The sequence below is a fragment of the Salvelinus fontinalis genome, chromosome 33 (genome assembly GCF_029448725.1).
Source record: "Salvelinus fontinalis isolate EN_2023a chromosome 33, ASM2944872v1, whole genome shotgun sequence".
Lineage (NCBI taxonomy): Eukaryota > Metazoa > Chordata > Actinopteri > Salmoniformes > Salmonidae > Salvelinus > Salvelinus fontinalis.
The window spans coordinates 37,823,528-37,840,586 of NC_074697.1; the positions used below are offsets into that span (position 1 = coordinate 37,823,528).

Genomic DNA, 17,059 nt, shown 5'->3' on the forward strand with positions numbered 1-17,059 from the left:
GCAAAGGGGGGGGCAACTTCATATTAATGCCCATGAGATGTTCGATGAGCAGGTGTCCACATAATCTTGGTCATATACCTCTACAAACTAACAGTACGTTCCATAACAGCACTAAACTACATACCTTCACCAGCAGGCTCTTTGTAACTGTGTCGATGCGTCCTCTCTCTGGTACGTTCACAATCTCATTGTCACACACAGCGTGGGACCGGACAGCCTCTGCACTAACTGACACATTCAAATCCCCTACACACACATTGACAGACGGAGCGCAACACAGGTTACAGAACATCCAATACGGTGACTGAGAGTACACAACTCAGGTTAACATCCATTCTGCTGTTTGAACAGTTGAATGGAGACTGGTGACTTACCCAGGACTGAGGGTGCCATTGTCCAACTGAAGGTCTTTCGTCCACTGGCACACAAGCATGATGAATACTGGACATCATTCAGGGGTGTGAGAGTGTAGTCTAAGGAAGGAGCCGGAGTCACAGAAACCTGCCCAAGAGGAACACTTGTAAGATTACATGGAAATCCCAAGACTGATACACTGGGTGTAATAAAAAATAAATCAACACTGACTAGGCAAACTGCAGCAAAACACAACATTTTATACAACTCAAGAAACGATCATGCTGCAGTGCCGTACCATGATGCACTTGGACAGGTAGTTGAACACAGTGGCCTTCAGCTCAAAATGCTCTCCACGGATGATGGAGTAGGGCAGGGTGAGCTCTAGGAAGAAAGGCTGGAAGACAGTGATCTCCACAGGAGGAGCCAGACCGAAGCCGCTAGGGGCCAGGCAGAATGCTTCTGTCTCCCAGGTGGTGATGGTGTCTGGGACCGTGAGGGGCACGTCTGCTGATCCAGACTCCCTGTAATACAGAGGTCAGAGTTCAAACAGAATGCAACTAAGTGTCCCATAGAGAACAATGGAGTATGACTTTACAAATTCTTTGAACACTATATATTTGTATTTTTATGTATTTAAGCTTAATCTAAACAGCTCTGAGGACCTCTTCCCTACGAAAAAACGGGCATAGGGGGAGAGTGGGGCAAGTTGAGCCAAATGGGGTAATTTTAGCCACCATTGTTTCTAGGAAACCACACACAAAATGATTAATTTGACCAAATATTTCGGAAGAGGTCATCATTTCATGGAGACTGTGAAGGATGAAACAACTTAGTTCCAAAAACTGATTTTCACCAAGTCAAATGAATTTATTGTGATAGAGGTCTCATGATGCTTGTATCTAAAGATTGTTCATAACATCAGTTGGAGTCTCTATAAGCTTCAACTTGACGTCCTAAACCTACCATGACCTTGCTTCCTTTTAAATGTGTGGGCTAATGTACTCAAAACATTTGCCTTGGGGTATGTTTAGCCAAGGGTTGAGGCAAGTTAAGGAAATGTATGTGTTATCATTCCAGGCGTAAAGCAAGGCAATATCTATGGTAAAAGTGTATAAAAAGTACAGCGTTTAAGCATGTGTTAAAATATGTTTAATAAATAAGCCATTGTGATTGTATTGAATTGTGTTTAGATAATAAATATAGACATGGTTTTAAAAACGAAGTGGTTGTCACGCCCTGACCTTAGAGATCCTTTTTATGTCTCTATTTTGGTTTGGTCAGGGCGTGAGTTGGGGTGGGCATTCTATGTTGTGTTCTATGTTTTCTATTTCTGTGTGTTTGGTCAGGTGTGGTTCTCAATCAGAGGCAGCTGTCTATCGTTGTCTCTGATTGAGAACCATACTTAGGTAGCCTTTTCCCACCTGTGTTTTGTGGGTATTTGTTTTCTGTTTTGTGTCTGCACCAGACAGAACTGTTTCGTTTTCATTCGGTCTCTTTGTTGTTGTTTTGTTATTTCAGTGTTCAGTTTTATGAATAAATCATGAACAGTTACCACGCTGGTCTTTGGTCCACTTCTTCATGCAACGATGACCGCTACAGTGGTAATATTTTGTTCAGTACAGAAATTTGTAAGCGGTTTAACTTGTCCCGGGCTCAACTTACCCCATACCAGGGTACCACTTTTTATGGACAAGCTTTGTTTTCAAAACTGTAATGTTTACATTAATTCCGATTATTTCCAGGGATATACAACATCCTGAAATATATGTACATTCTTGATAGGAAGAATACTATAATTTCGAAGTAATACTGAATGTAAAAAAATTCTCAACTTACCCCAATTTCCCCTACTCTGTAATACACCTTAATTATTAAAGAGGTACAGGTTCCTAATATACACAACTACTGCATGTGTTGATATTAGGCAAGAGATAAGAGGGCTTTCACCCGAAGTTAGCCTCACTGTGCAGTGCTCTTACCCAACTTCCACAAGATCCCATATCCATGTCTCGGGGAAGAACGTACGGACTGTCTGTATGGGTGGTGGAGCTGGAGCGGCACTAAATCCGACACCGGGTACTCCACCAAGTCCAGCTTGACCAAATCCCAGAATCGCTGGACCCAGGTGAAATCTGTTCATTGTTACAGGGTAGGGATTGTAGCCTAATAATAAAAAACATAGTCATTATTCTGGTGTTAGCATCAGCCTGGTCAAACTAAAAGCCATGCATTTCCCAAGATTCACCGAATACGTCTGGCAATGACGAGAGTAAGAGGTGGTAAGGAGGATATCTCACCATAGGGCCGATGGTACTGCAGCCCCTTGTAGCTGAGGCAGGAAGGTACTCTTATAACCAGGTTAGTTGCCAGCTTCAGTCCCAGTTTCTAGAAATGCCAGAATCAAAAACAAGAGAGCTCAATATTAATTCATACCTCTGAGTTTTATGTTTCCATTCTGTATGTATTTTTTAGCCTCAAACAGGGTATTTTAGCAATTCATAATTTAAGAAGATGGTGACAGTATGTTGACTGATTCTTACAAGAGCAGAAATTAGGTTTCAAGTAAATAGAAAACAAGGAAGAAGTTACCTGAAAAACTTCATAAGGTTGATTTTTCTCCTCGGATGGTCCATCTGGGTATAGCATTACATTTCTCCTTGGTCTTACACGTAAACATGCTACTGGGTCTTGAAGCTCGTAGGGAATGTATGTTGTCTCCTTGACTGGTAACAAATCAAATATCTGGAATGGGATAATAGGGAGACGTGAAATTACCTTGTTCACTGGGCACCAAACAGAAGACAACAGCCTGAAATGGGGAAGGATCACTTGGATGCTCAATTTTGTTTTCCATTGCTAAACGCTTTTAACCCTCATAGTACTGACTGGGGTCAATTTGTCACCTGAGGCATATTTTTGATCTTATCCCAAAGATGGATTATTCAATACTTAAAATCTAAAAAAAATATTTTAATCTAGGTTTCTCTGGAGATATAATATTAAGTTATACATATCCTCAGAGGGTGGAGAGGGACCTGTATCAGTGATTTTGACAAAATAGACTGATCACCTGCAGAAATGAAGCAACTCATGTGCTCGGCTATGTTTATAACTGGCATACCACCCTGCATACCACTGCTGGCTTGCTTCTGAAGCTAAACAGGGTTGGTCCTGGTCAGTCCCTGGATGGGAGACCAGATGCTGCTGGAAGTGGTGTTGGAGGGCCAGTAGGAGGCACTCTTTCCTCTGGTCTAAAAAATATCCCAATGCCCCAGGGCAGTGATTGGGGACACTGTCCTGTATAGGGTGCCGTCTTTCGGATGGGATGTTAAACGGGTGTCCTGACTCTCTGAGGTCATTAAAGATCCCATGGCACTTATCGTAGGGGTGTTAACCCCGGTGTCCTGGCTAAATTCCCAATCTGGCCCTCAAACCATCATGGTCACCTAATAATCCCCAGTTTACAATTGGCTCATTCATCCCCCTCCTCTCCCCTGTAACTATTCCCCAGGTCGTTGCTGCAAATGAGAACGTGTTCTCAGTCAACTTACCTGGTAAAATAACGGTAAATAAATAAATAAATAAATAAAATAACTGGCAGTAGATTTTATTACATAAATATCACAAAATTACTACATACTTCAAAATTCTAAAAATGAAATGATGCTGTAATAAGATTATGGTAAATTGTCTTTTTAGTACGTTGGAAAAAAGCAGCACATTGTTTAAGGGAAAATGTTATCATTTCGCTTTACAGAATATGCTAATTAACTGTAATTTCGCTGAAAAACATCCCCACAGCATGATGCTGCCACCACCATGCTTCACTGTAGGAATGATGCCAGATGGTGCCAGACGTGACGCTTGGCATTCAGGCCAAAGATAATCTTGTTTCTCATGGTCTGAGAGTCTTTAGGTGCCTTTTGACAAACTCCAAGAGGGCTGTCATGTGCCTTTTACTGAGTTGTGGTAGGAGGGTTAAAATTGCAGTAATAAACACAACCTAGACTCTTAACTCATTAAGTACCAATAGGAAGATGCTTTTCAATTACTGAGTTTCTATAAAAAAGTGGATCTCATTGCAGAGAATGAGTGCCAATTACCTTTGATGAAAGTACACCAAATGGCCCACTGCGAACAGACCCACTCCAAGTCTGCGTAGTCACTTCTTATTCCCCTGAAGCTGGTTGTATTGCCAGCACCACAAAAGCTTGTTTACATGGTGGTTGACATTCACTTCAGTGAGCTGTTACCTTGTCAGCATCCAGCCTCTTCCCTGGCTCCATGATGTGAACACTCTTGTCCACAGTGCTGAGGCCACAGAGGGAGCCGGGCTGGGCCGAGAGCTGCAGCGTGTTCTTCTCCCCTGGGACTGCTTGTGAGGGTGAGAACTCCACAAACACCTGGCACACAGGACATACATAAGTGTACACAATACACCTTTACTTTAAAAAAATTGTACCCCTTTTTCGTGGTATCCAATTGGTAGTTACAGAATCGAGTCCGTACGGGGGCTGCATCTCCCGTACGGACTCAGAGAGGCGAAGGTCTAGAGCCGTGCATTCTCCGAAACACAATCCAACCAAGCCATACTGCTTCTTGACACAATGCCCACTTAACCCGGAAGCCAGCCGCACCAATGTGTCGGAGGAAACACTGTACACCTGGCGACCGTGTCAGCATGCACTGCGCCCGCCACAGGAGTCGCTAGTACGCGATGGGACAAGGACATCCCTGCCGGCCAAACCCTCCCTAACCCGGACGATGCTGGGCCAATTGTGCACCGCCCCATGGGTCTCCCGGTCGCAGCCGGCTGCAACAGAGCCTGGACTCAAATCCAGAATCTCTAATGGCACAGCTAACAATGTAGTGTCTTAGACCACTGCGCCACTCGGGAGGCATTATACACCTTTATACAAGGTATGATATCTATGTGCTTGGAAATACCTGACACGTTTTCTGGCTTCCATAAAATGATCACAATATGTTTCTGATGTGCAGTCACTGAGTATATGACTAACACCTTGTGTCTGAAGCATTTCTTAGTGGGGAAGTTCATGCTGTGGGCGATGACAGTCTCACTGGGTAGCAAACTGTACACCAGGACCTGTACCAATGGCGCCATCTCTGGAACCACTGCCAACTTCAAGGTGACTTCACCCTCAGTTACTGCAACGTAAGAGCATGTCACACTGTCATTGTCGTCAAGCACCTCCCAGTACGTCCAGAATGACTTAATAAAACTTCCTCACCAGGACTCCCCTGCTGTATAGTAACCTTCATATGTCCATGATGAAGTATCGTCCCTCTGGATAAGGCCTGGAGGAGGGAAAAACAGTTTTCCCATCAAGTCAGGAAGAAGGAGATGAGGAATATTGGTGTTGTATAGGGCATCCTTCCTTTAAAGGTAAGAGGCTGGTACTATGTCTGAAATGACCCTGGTTAAAATAGTGCACAAGGGAATAGTCCCTCCTCCCCCCTCCTCCCTCTCTGCTGATGACTTCGTCAACCATTTTGAAAAGAAGGTCGACGACATCCGATCCTCGTTTGCTAAGTCAAACGACACCGCTGGTTCTGCTCACACTGCCCTACCCTGTGCTTTGACCTCTTTCTCCCCTCTCTCTCCAGATGAAATCTCGCGTCTTGTGACGGCCGGCCGCCCAACAACCTGCCCGCTTGACCCTATTCCCTCCTCTCTTCTCCAGACCATTTCCGGAGACCTTCTCCCTTACCTCATCTCGCTCATCAACTCATCCTTGACCGCTGGCTACGTCCCTTCCGTCTTCAAGAGAGCGAGAGTTGCACCCCTTCTGAAAAAACCTACACTCGATCCCTCCGATGTCAACAACTACAGACCAGTATCCCTTCTTTCTTTTCTCTCCAAAACTCTTGAACGTGCCGTCCTTGGCCAGCTCTCCTGCTATCTCTCTCAGAATGACCTTCTTGATCCAAATCAGTCAGGTTTCAAGACTAGTCATTCAACTGAGACTGCTCTTCTCTGTGTCACGGAGGCGCTCCGCACTGCTAAAGCTAACTCTCTCTCCTCTGCTCTCATCCTTCTAGACCTATCGGCTGCCTTTGATACTGTGAACCATCAGATCCTCCTCTCCACCCTCTCCGAGCTGGGCATCTCCGGCGCGGCCCACGCTTGGATTGCGTCCTACCTGACAGGTCGCTCCTACCAGGTGGCGTGGCGAGAATCTGTCTCCGCACCACGTGCTCTCACCACTGGTGTCCCCCAGGGCTCTGTTCTAGGCCCTCTCCTATTCTCGCTATACACCAAGTCACTTGGCTCTGTCATATCCTCACATGGTCTCTCCTATCATTGCTATGCAGACGACACACAATTAATCTTCTCCTTTCCCCCCTCTGATAACCAGGTGGTGAATCGCATCTCTGCATGTCTGGCAGACATATCAGTGTGGATGACGGATCACCACCTCAAGCTGAACCTCGGCAAGACGGAGCTGCTCTTCCTCCCGGGGAAGGACTGCCCGTTCCATGATCTCGCCATCACGGTTGACAACTCCATTGTGTCCCCCTCCCAGAGTGCTAAGAACCTTGGCGTGATCCTGGACAACACCCTGTCGTTCTCAACTAACATCAAGGCGGTGACCCGTTCCTGTAGGTTCATGCTCTACAACATTCGCAGAGTACGACCCTGCCTCACGCAGGAAGCGGCGCAGGTCCTAATCCAGGCACTTGTCATCTCCCGTCTGGATTACTGCAACTCGCTGTTGGCTGGGCTCCCTGCCTGTGCCATTAAACCCCTACAACTCATTCAGAACGCCGCAGCCCGTCTGGTGTTCAACTTTCCCAAGTTCTCTCACGTCACCCCGCTCCTCCGCTCTCTCCACTGGCTTCCAGTTGAAGCTCGCATCCGCTACAAGACCATGGTGCTTGCCTACGGAGCTGTGAGGGGAACGGCACCTCCGTACCTTCAGGCTCTGATCAGGCCCTACACCCAAACAAGGGCACTGCGTTCATCCACCTCTGGCCTGCTCGCCTCCCTACCTCTGAGGAAGTACAGTTCCCGCTCAGCCCAGTCAAAACTGTTCGCTGCTCTGGCACCCCAATGGTGGAACAAACTCCCTCACGACGCCAGGTCAGCGGAGTCAATCACCACCTTCCGGAGACACCTGAAACCCCACCTCTTTAAGGAATACCTAGGATAGGATAAAGTAATCCTTCTAATCCCCCCCCCCCCCTTAAAAGAGTTAGATGCACTATTGTAAAGTGGTTGTTCCACTGGATATCATAAGGTGAATGCACCAATTTGTAAGTCGCTCTGGATAAGAGCGTCTGCTAAATGACTTAAATGTAATGTAAATGTAATAGGGTGTCATTTTGGACGCACCCTGGGTTTGCAGGTTGTCACAACTTGTTTCTGGTTCTACTCACCAGGTAGATGACATCCACGGAGCCCTTTGGGACGGTCTCCCCTACGATAGCGTACTGGATGGTGATTGACACTTCCTCCCCACATGCCAGTGGTTTCTCTATCTTCTGAATAGCCAGAGAGCTGGACGTTTTACTGTGAGGGACAGTGGGCTGGATCAGTGAGAGTATGTGTTTCCCACTGTTGAAATAGGGGACCCTGTATCTAGTGTGCTCCGCTTCTGGTGTGTTGCTTACCTGGAAATCAACAGAGGGAAGAGAGAGTATAACTAAAGGCCCAATCCCAAATCGACCCTTAGAGCTCCACCTCACCCTCTGATAGGCTAGTTGGAAGTTTCACCATATTGATTATTATACCAATGGAATATCCTCAGATCTCCACAAGAGCATGATCGACCTCAGGGAGTAGGGTCAATGGGGTGATTTGGGATTGAGCATAAAGAGTCTGAGTCTTTCAAAACCTTGGAAGGAATCATACTTACTATGAGGTTAATATCCTCTTTGGGCATAGTGGTTGTGTTGAGGGAGAAACTGGCAATACCATGACTGTCCGTGGTTAGGTTCTGGAGACGATGTGAGGACCAGCCTTTCTTCTCCAACAGGTAGACTAACATGTCAGAGATAGGTGTGTTGTTGAAGTGAACAACGTTTATCTGAGGGAAAAGGAGGAATGTGACGCTACATCTGTTTGTCACTGTTACCTACTATTAGTAGTTAAGTAAACAGGAATGTCAAAGAACAAATGGCATCCACAATTCAACAAAGTACAAGGAACAATAACACTGGATTTGGACTTACCTTGCCCTCGATAATTGATCCATGCTCATAGATTTTGGGTGTGTCGACAAACGTGAGTTTTCCAATCACATAGGAGAGCGCTATGTGTTTTTCTTCTGACCGTGTAATACCTGTCAAAGGAAAACAAATGAGAATAGGATGGTTTATTTAACAAGAACACATGCCACTGTGATGCACAATGACAATTCACAATGCAGAAACTCAATTGCAGTGCAGCTTACACAAGATTTTAAAACATGATTAAAAACATATATATATAAAACATTATGGTGTAGTACCAAAGGTCAAATACAGGTCTCCACAATCTAATTAAACATATTGACATCATGCCTTTCACGCTCAATAAAAAAAAAATGTTTTCATTTGACTGCAGGCAAATGTTGTCATCATATTTCCCAACTCCAAATTGTTGTGATAAATGACTTGCCTGTCCCCTCCTCCTCTACTTTTGCATTAAAACTCAGCCTGTCTATGAGCATTTTCTGTCCGGCATTCTTTGTGAAAATGGACATGTTGAAGACATGAGAAGCACAGCCAGTTTGGTCTATCTGGGAAAAGCAAGCAAAACCACAGACATTAAGAACTGATTTAAATACATTTATCCACATCACATTAAAATGTAATATGTTGGTGAAAACAATTATACTGATGATAGTTTCTACAGGAAAGCATACAGACCTTTATTGACTCTTTGTGGCAGGGGGCTGTATAATCAGGAACTCCTTGTTGAGTTGTCACATCAAATCTCATTGATATCAATACATCGTTCCTTAAAGGTCGGCACAACTCTACCTCTGCTTTTCCAGGTACAGGCTGTCCATACGTGTATCTGATTTTATTTCATAATGAAAAGCATCAAAAACATCATAGATTTCCTACTTAGAGAGACATAGTATATTATAAACCTCATATGAGACATTACAAAGGCTCATACATGCGTGCTTACAACAAGTTCAAATGCATTATACCTGCAGGCTTTCTTTAAGTCAAGTACTTTTAACATTGTCAATGCATCTAGACCTGTATTGATAAAGCCTCTCAGTGTATGAGTGTTGATCTAGGATCAGTGTAATCGTTTGTGTCACATGCACAGGGGGAGGGAGACCTGATCCTAGATCAGCAATCCTACTCTGAGATGCTTTATGACTAAAGGCCCAGCTGTTCATGTAAATGCCACTGTCTCAAACTTTTAAATTATCAGGGTACTCATAGAAGCAATTTATAACATTGAGGAGTAGTAGCATTGTAGGTCTTCAATTCGTTTTTGTCATTAGCACAGATCTGGGTTCAAATACATGCATATTTAAGTATTTGTTTCCAAATACACTATTTCAAATACCCCTAGGACCAAACAGACATGGGTTGAAATGTATGGAGTATTAAAATATTTGTATTTCAGTATTTCCAAATACATTCCAATACTGAATTACTTGTATTTAAAAAAAATATAAAAAAGTATTTATTCAACTAGGCAAGTCAGTTAAGAACAAATTCTTATTTACAGTGACAGCCTACCCTGGACAATTGTGCACCACGTTATGGGACCAATCACAGGCAGATGTGATGCAATCTGGATTTGAACCAGGTACTGCAGTGACACCTCTTGCACTGACATGCAGTGTCTTAGACCACTGCGCCACTCTGTAAATACTTACTTTGAGATGTATGCAAAAGTAATTAAAATAATTCAATTAGTATTTGACTCAAGGTCTGCATTTGCACAATGCGATTAATTAGACAGTGACATTAGTGGAGTTACACATAACAACAGTGCATTGCAAAACGGCGATAGTGTAGACTCATTAGTGGAGTTACACATAACAACAGTGCATTGCAAAACGGCGATAGTGTAGACTCACGTTGCACACACTTCTACTTTATACTCCTCTTGAACAATGCTGATCTCATCGGTGAGGTTCATTTTGATCTCAAACTTTGGCAAAACTAGATATAATAGAACAGCAGTTAACTCATGAATGTCCCTGAATTGTGATTTATTGATTCAACTGCCAGATCCATAATATTACCGAGCATGAAAGGTCAAATAAAGAAGCTCAACTTACCATATTTTTTTACCTTGAAGTGATGTTGTATTTTGTTATCACCAATCCACACTACAATAGCATAGGATCCTACAGGTGCTTCAGAGTTCAGCGGGTGAGAAAGCTGCAGAATGTTGCCACTAGATGATGTATTGACCCACTGTCCAATCCTGTTCTGATGAACATCCTGTTTATTCGTAGAACAAGGGACACATTTAGCAGGGCACAACACTGTGGAACGTTCAGATACAAATATGTTATGTAGGCCAAACATGCCTGTCTGACATGTAGAATAAGGAGTCACGTCAGTTCTATTCATGACATCTCTATCTGCAACGTTCTGAAGTTTGCTTACTGAAGGTGGCCCTGATGTGTTCACATAAAGCTGATATGGAGTCTTCTGGTAACTGCCATGTGGAAATGAATGATGACCTACCTAGCTGGTGGAGTCATCGTCTTATCGTGTTGTAGTATTTAGTGACACTCATCATAAATTGACAGACTAATAAGGGTCTTACCTCAAGTTCCACAACATTGTACTGTGAAGGGCAAGACAAAAGATTGGTTAATGTTTTATGAATAACTCAAATTCCCCCAAAATGAACAGAGGAGCAAAGCTGTCTACAACTATAGGAATTAGGCAGGTGCTTAGGTTCGTCTCTTCAACTAAATATCACAAGTAGTATTTGCACTGGGACTTTAATATAAATTCAGTAGATCTCATACATTCCAATCTGACCTACAGTAAATTAATTGAAAACCCCATGGCCTGTGGTGAATGTTTGAGGACCCTAAAATCCACCCACGCAGGTTTATTTAGAGAACCTCTGCAGAACCTTTGCACTGTGTGCTATGGGTCTCAAATGTTTGTGTAGCCTTATCAAACAGACATGGCCTAAAGATTTGGATTTTGCCCCATAGTTGTTCAAAACATTTCCCATTTCCAAAGTCTTATTGTTCATGAAGTACTAACGAGATGTGTATAACATGTTGTGGCTAGTTGATTACTGAATTAAAATAACCATTTACAGTATATTGTCCATAATAAGCCTTGTCCCTGTCCATAAGGCACGAGCCTATGTCCTGTTTCTGTAGAGTGAAGGAGCCTGGACAGGATGCTAGTCTATTGCTGGGCATTAACCTCAATCCATCCCCTTAATGTTCAGTGCCAAGTAGAGAGGCATCTGATCCCGTTCTTTGGTAAGGCTTGACACCCTAAACCTTCCATTCTCAAGGAGGACACTAACCACAAGGCCACAGAGTTGAGTTGGTTGGACAATATCGTACATAGTGTTACATGATAGCTGATTGCTACATCTATCAGACAGTAATGTGAAGTGACTCTTGAGATTCTTCTGTATTTGTCTTTTTTAAAGTAATTGAGATACTGATCTAAATGAAGACCAAATAGAGGTCATTGTTTTCAAGATTCAATTATTCACATTTTCAAGACTCACCAGCTGATTGACAGGGCTAAAATTGGTATCCAAGGTGATCACTCTAAACTGCACTGTAAAAAGACAATGAAAAGACAAAGACAAGCACTCAATGAGACATTTAGAAGCATAATTTTGCTAACTTTCCCAGATTTTCCAGAAATCCCTGTTGAAGGATTCCCAGATTCCAGGAATCTTTCAACCGGGATTTCTGTAAAACCTGGGATTTTCGGGAAAGTTACCAGAATTTTGCAAGAAACTTTTGACAGCTACTCTGGATAGAGCAAGGAGACTAATTGTGTAGGTCACTGGCTCTGTGTAAAATTACCTGTTTGTCCTGGGTTGTAGATTGGTTTATCCGTTTGGATGAATGTCATCGGGCTGTACGGTTTGATCATGACCTTTCTCTCCTCTGTTGATAGAAACGTTTCACCTCGAACCTCCACCTTAAAGTTTTGCACTTCCTCACTCTCCACATGAGGAGCCTGTCAGGGAGACAGAGAGCAACACACTGATAAACTAATATACCAATAACATATAATACTATACTGTGGTCCTGTGTGGCTCAGTTGGTAAGAGCATGCTGCTAGCAATGGCAAGGTTGGGGGTTCAATTCCAGTGGGAATCACATAGGCCATTGTGAGTTGCTTTGGATAAAGGTCTCTGTTAGGTGCCATACAGTGCATTTGGGAAAGTTTTCAGACCTGTTGACTTTTTCCACATTTTGTTACATTACAGCCTTATTCTACAATTGATTAAGTAGTTTTTTCCCCTCATCAATCTACACACAGTACCCCATAAAGACAAAGCAAAAATAGGTTTTTAGAAATTCATGCAAATGTATTAAACATAAAAAACAGATACTTTGTTGAAGCACTTTTGGCAGCGATTACAACCTTGAGTCTTCTTGGGTATGATGTTACAAGATTGGCACACCTGTACTTGGGGAGTTTCTCCCATTCTTCTATGCAGATCCTCTCAAGCTCTGTCAGATTGAATGGGGAGCATCCAGGTCATTGTTAGGGTCATTGTCCTGTTGGAAGGTGATCCTTCGCCACAGGCTGATTGGTGGAGTGCTGCAGAGATGGTTGTCCTTCTGGTAGGTTCTCCCAACTCCACAGAGAAACTCTGGAGCTCTGTCAGAGTGTCAATTGAGTTCTTGGTCACCTCCCTGACCAAGGCCCTTCTCCCTCAATTGCTCAGCTGTAGGAAGAGTATTGGGGGTTCCAAACTTCCATTTAAGAGTGATGGAGGCCACTGTGTTCTTGGGGATCATCAGTGCTGCAGAAATGTTTTGGTACCCTTCCCCAGATCTGTGCCTCGACACAATCCTGCCTTGGAGCTGTCTCTGAGACAATTCCTTCAACCTCATGGCTTGGTTTTTGCTCTGACATGCACTGTCAACTGTGGGACCTTATATAGACCAGTGTGTGCCTTTCCAAATCATGTTCAATCAATAGAATTTACGACGGGTAGACTCCAATCAAGTTGTAAAAACATCTCAAGGATGATCAATGGAAACAGGTTGCACCTGAGCTCAATTTCGAGTCTGATAGCAAAGGGTCTGAATACTTAATTAAATAATGTATTTCTAAAAACCTGTTTTCATTTTGTTGTTATGGGGTATTGTGTGTAGATTGGTTATTTTTTTAATTTAACCCTCTTGAGAATAAGGCTGTAACATAACAAAATGTGGAAAAAGTCAAGGGGTCTGAATACTTTCAGAATGCACTATATATATATTGTGCAGTATTTAAAAGCATGCTTGCATCTGACCAAAACCAGGTAAAAATGTCAAGGCCAACACCTTGATATTTACAATAAAATATTATTCCACTTCACTAAAATGAAGAGATGTATCACAAAGCTAAAAAATACTGTATACTCTGATTGGAATGGTTCTGGATGTCGACCAGTGCTGGGCTGACCTGAAACTGGAAGCAGCGGTGAAACTCTTGGTCAGAACGCTCTTGGAGAAGAATTCTGCTCTGCTCATCAACAATCAGAGATATGGTCATGACCAGGGTCTCATTGGGCTGCAGAAGACTGGCACAAAGCTTGGCCTCTGAGCCTGCCTGGATCACTGCAGGAATGGCTACCATGTAAACACTACAGAGAACATACACACACATGCACACACCAACAAACACACAGGAAAATCAGTGAAAATGAGAGGGTACCTACAGTTTAAGTCAGAAGTTTACATACACTTAGGTTGGAGTCATTAAAACTCATTTTTCAACCACTCCACAAATTTCTTGTTAACAATCTATAGTTTTGTCAAGTCGGTTAGGACATCTACTTTATGCATGACACAAGTAATTTTTCCAACAATTGTTTACAGACAGATTATTTCACGTATAATTCACTGCATCACAATTCCAGTGGGTCAGAAATGAACATACACTAAGTTGATTGTGCCTTTAAACAGCTTGGAAAATTCCAGAAAATGATGTCATGGCTTTAGAAGCTTCTGATAGACTAATTGACATCATTTAAGTCAATTGGAGGTCTACCTTCCCAACCATGAAGCACAGGGGTGGCAGCATCATGTTGTGGTGGTGCTTTGCTGCAGGGGGGACTGGTGCACTTCACAAAATAGATGGCATCATGAGGATGGAAAATTATGTGGATATATTGAAGCAACATCTCAAGACATCAGTCAAGATGTTCACGCTTGGTCGCAAATGGGTCTTCCAAATGGACAATGACCCCAAGCATACTTCCAAAGTTGTGTCAAAATGGCTTAAGGACAACAAAGTCAAGTTATTGGAGTGGAAAAAGCATGTGCGAGCAAGGAGGCCTACAAAGCTGACTCAGTTACAGCAGCTCTGTCAGGAAGAATGGGCCAAAATTCACCCAATGAGAATGTGATGAAAGAAATGAAAGCTGAAATGAATCATTCTCTCTACTATTACTCTGACATTTCACATTCTTAAAATAAAATGGTGATCCTAACTGACCTAAGACAAGGGATTTTTACTAGGGTTAAATGTCAGGAATTGTGAAAACCTGAGTTTAAATGTATTTGGCTGAGGTGTATGTAAACTTCTGACTTCAACTGTAGGGGAAGTCTTAAGAAAAAAATATCTGCAGAAAGGGTAGATAAAAAATAGCTCTTGATCTGCTCTCTGAGAGAGAAAATCTTACACCAAGGGGAGATGCCATGTTTAATTATTCAATTCTAACTCTGATGACTGTGCAGGTTTACTTACGGTCTTGGAGTTTCTTGACAGACACAAAGCCAGTGAAAGCAGGCGAACAGTATCCATCTCCAAACGTGAGGCCCAGAAGGAACCATGACTCAAGGAGAGAAATAAAAAACAGCAACTCAGCCTATGTCCCAGTATTCCTACTGGCAAGACTTCCCTACTGCACTGTGTAGAGGACAAGCAGAGGAACTGGTGTAGCCAGGTTAAATGATTGAGGTAAAAGCCTTGTGAATGATTGACCAATTTGTGTCAATAGCAGTGCTTTGCAATGTTGTGATTGGCAGATTCTCTGACTTCGGGACTACACCATTAATATACATGTACATACAATATAGTGTATGACATTGACATGCACGATAGCCTGATTACATTTCAATCAATGTTCTGTAATGCCTGGCTTGTACTGTAACTTTGGCCAAAATGTATATTGTGTTACAACACCCCACTTAAACCCACTTGTTTCAAGTGAGTATGCATTTTAGGGCTACACCCCAATTTTATAGTCTCTTATAGTTTTGTCCCACTTTATAAGTGGCCTTGAATCTATGCACATTCTGAAAATTGACAGAAAGACAACAAGGGAATTAGTAGTTAATGCTTCCTGTCATTTGACCTACACATGAAAATTCCTGCAAATGGACCTAGCCTCTGGGGTGAAGTTTCCCTAAGGTAGCCTATGGACAGATCCAGAGATAACTAAAGCCATACTTCGAGACCCTTTACCTACTTCCCCAGAGTCAGATTCATTTGTGGATACCATTTGTGTCTCTGAGTGCAGTATGTCTCTGAGTGCAGTTTAAAGGGAGTTTCTAACTAGCGTTAACATAATGACTGGAAGTCTATGGTATCTGCTAGCATGCTAGTAGATACCCATAGACTTCCAGTCATTGTGCTAACGCTAGTTACCATTGGCCCGTGAAACTACCTCTAACTTCCTTCAAACTGGACACAGAGACATACAAATGGTATCCACATGTTGATCCGACTCTGGGGAAGTAGATAATGGGGCTCATTGCCAACATTACAAAGCATCCCTTGAAAGGAAAAGAGCTGTAGTTATATCAAATGTATATTTTTTTGAATTTTTTTTTTATATAGCACTTCGTACATCAGCTGATATCTCAAAGGGCTGTACAGGTATAGGCCTGCATACTGGACATTGCATACTGGAGAGTGTCGGTCACTTTGGACATTGCACAGATTGCAAATGTTTGCTAATGTTTGTTTATGTTGTAAGCATGCACAAGCATATTCTCTTTGCTAAATCCTTTTGGATTGTATTTGTCACAGGCGTGTAGGAATGTTAATAATGGGAGATCCTCATTTGGTTTTGCTAACTCCTCGGCCCTCCGTCCTCTCCTCCTTTAGAAAAATATCAAAAGGTAATCGAGGAGAGCAGGAGAAGAAATGTGGAAACAAATGCAGAAATATGGAAACAAATGCGCTTGAATGAAATGAGACTGTCCTTGTCCACTAGCGCGTCATCAGGCAAATGACGTTAACAGAGGAAGAATACCAACATATATGCATAAAGTGGTAAAAATAAATGGTGATGGTTGTGGCAGACATTTTATAGATAAAACAATAAGTGTCATATCGTTTTTAAATGTGTGCATGCTTTTCTACTCCGACAAAACAACAGCTGATTCAAAGAGGGTGTGACACATACTGTATAAAAACTCCTCCACGAAGCACTCTGGTAGGATACATAGACTATTCTCATTGAAAGGTGGCTATCGAGAAGGGGAGTACACTCTTTCGTTCGCCTACTAACGAATTGACACTACCCACTTGACCACTTATTGGTTTCCGGGTC

The 17,059-nt window shown here is 42.8% G+C and overlaps 1 protein-coding gene across 1 annotated transcript in view; it reads right to left on the reverse strand.

Annotated features, from left to right (window-relative positions):
- The window catches only part of LOC129832157 (alpha-2-macroglobulin-like), a 37,198-nt gene extending 21,769 nt beyond the window's left edge, over positions 1 to 15,429 (reverse strand). Inside the window, exons 1-21 of the mRNA XM_055895982.1 lie at positions 15,247 to 15,429; positions 13,960 to 14,140; positions 12,360 to 12,516; positions 12,053 to 12,105; positions 11,114 to 11,134; positions 10,617 to 10,782; positions 10,413 to 10,497; positions 9,232 to 9,382; positions 8,981 to 9,101; positions 8,554 to 8,663; positions 8,238 to 8,408; positions 7,759 to 7,992; positions 5,610 to 5,676; positions 5,381 to 5,526; positions 4,611 to 4,760; positions 2,947 to 3,099; positions 2,655 to 2,742; positions 2,337 to 2,520; positions 653 to 878; positions 375 to 501; positions 125 to 246 (exon numbers count right to left, since the gene is read on the reverse strand). Of these exons, the coding sequence (XP_055751957.1) occupies positions 125 to 246; positions 375 to 501; positions 653 to 878; positions 2,337 to 2,520; positions 2,655 to 2,742; positions 2,947 to 3,099; positions 4,611 to 4,760; positions 5,381 to 5,526; positions 5,610 to 5,676; positions 7,759 to 7,992; positions 8,238 to 8,408; positions 8,554 to 8,663; positions 8,981 to 9,101; positions 9,232 to 9,382; positions 10,413 to 10,497; positions 10,617 to 10,782; positions 11,114 to 11,134; positions 12,053 to 12,105; positions 12,360 to 12,516; positions 13,960 to 14,140; positions 15,247 to 15,332 (2,799 nt within the window). The 5' untranslated portion in view covers positions 15,333 to 15,429. The remainder of the gene's footprint in view (positions 1 to 124; positions 247 to 374; positions 502 to 652; positions 879 to 2,336; positions 2,521 to 2,654; positions 2,743 to 2,946; positions 3,100 to 4,610; positions 4,761 to 5,380; positions 5,527 to 5,609; positions 5,677 to 7,758; positions 7,993 to 8,237; positions 8,409 to 8,553; positions 8,664 to 8,980; positions 9,102 to 9,231; positions 9,383 to 10,412; positions 10,498 to 10,616; positions 10,783 to 11,113; positions 11,135 to 12,052; positions 12,106 to 12,359; positions 12,517 to 13,959; positions 14,141 to 15,246) is intronic.
- Between the last annotated feature and the right edge of the window lie 1,630 nt (positions 15,430 to 17,059).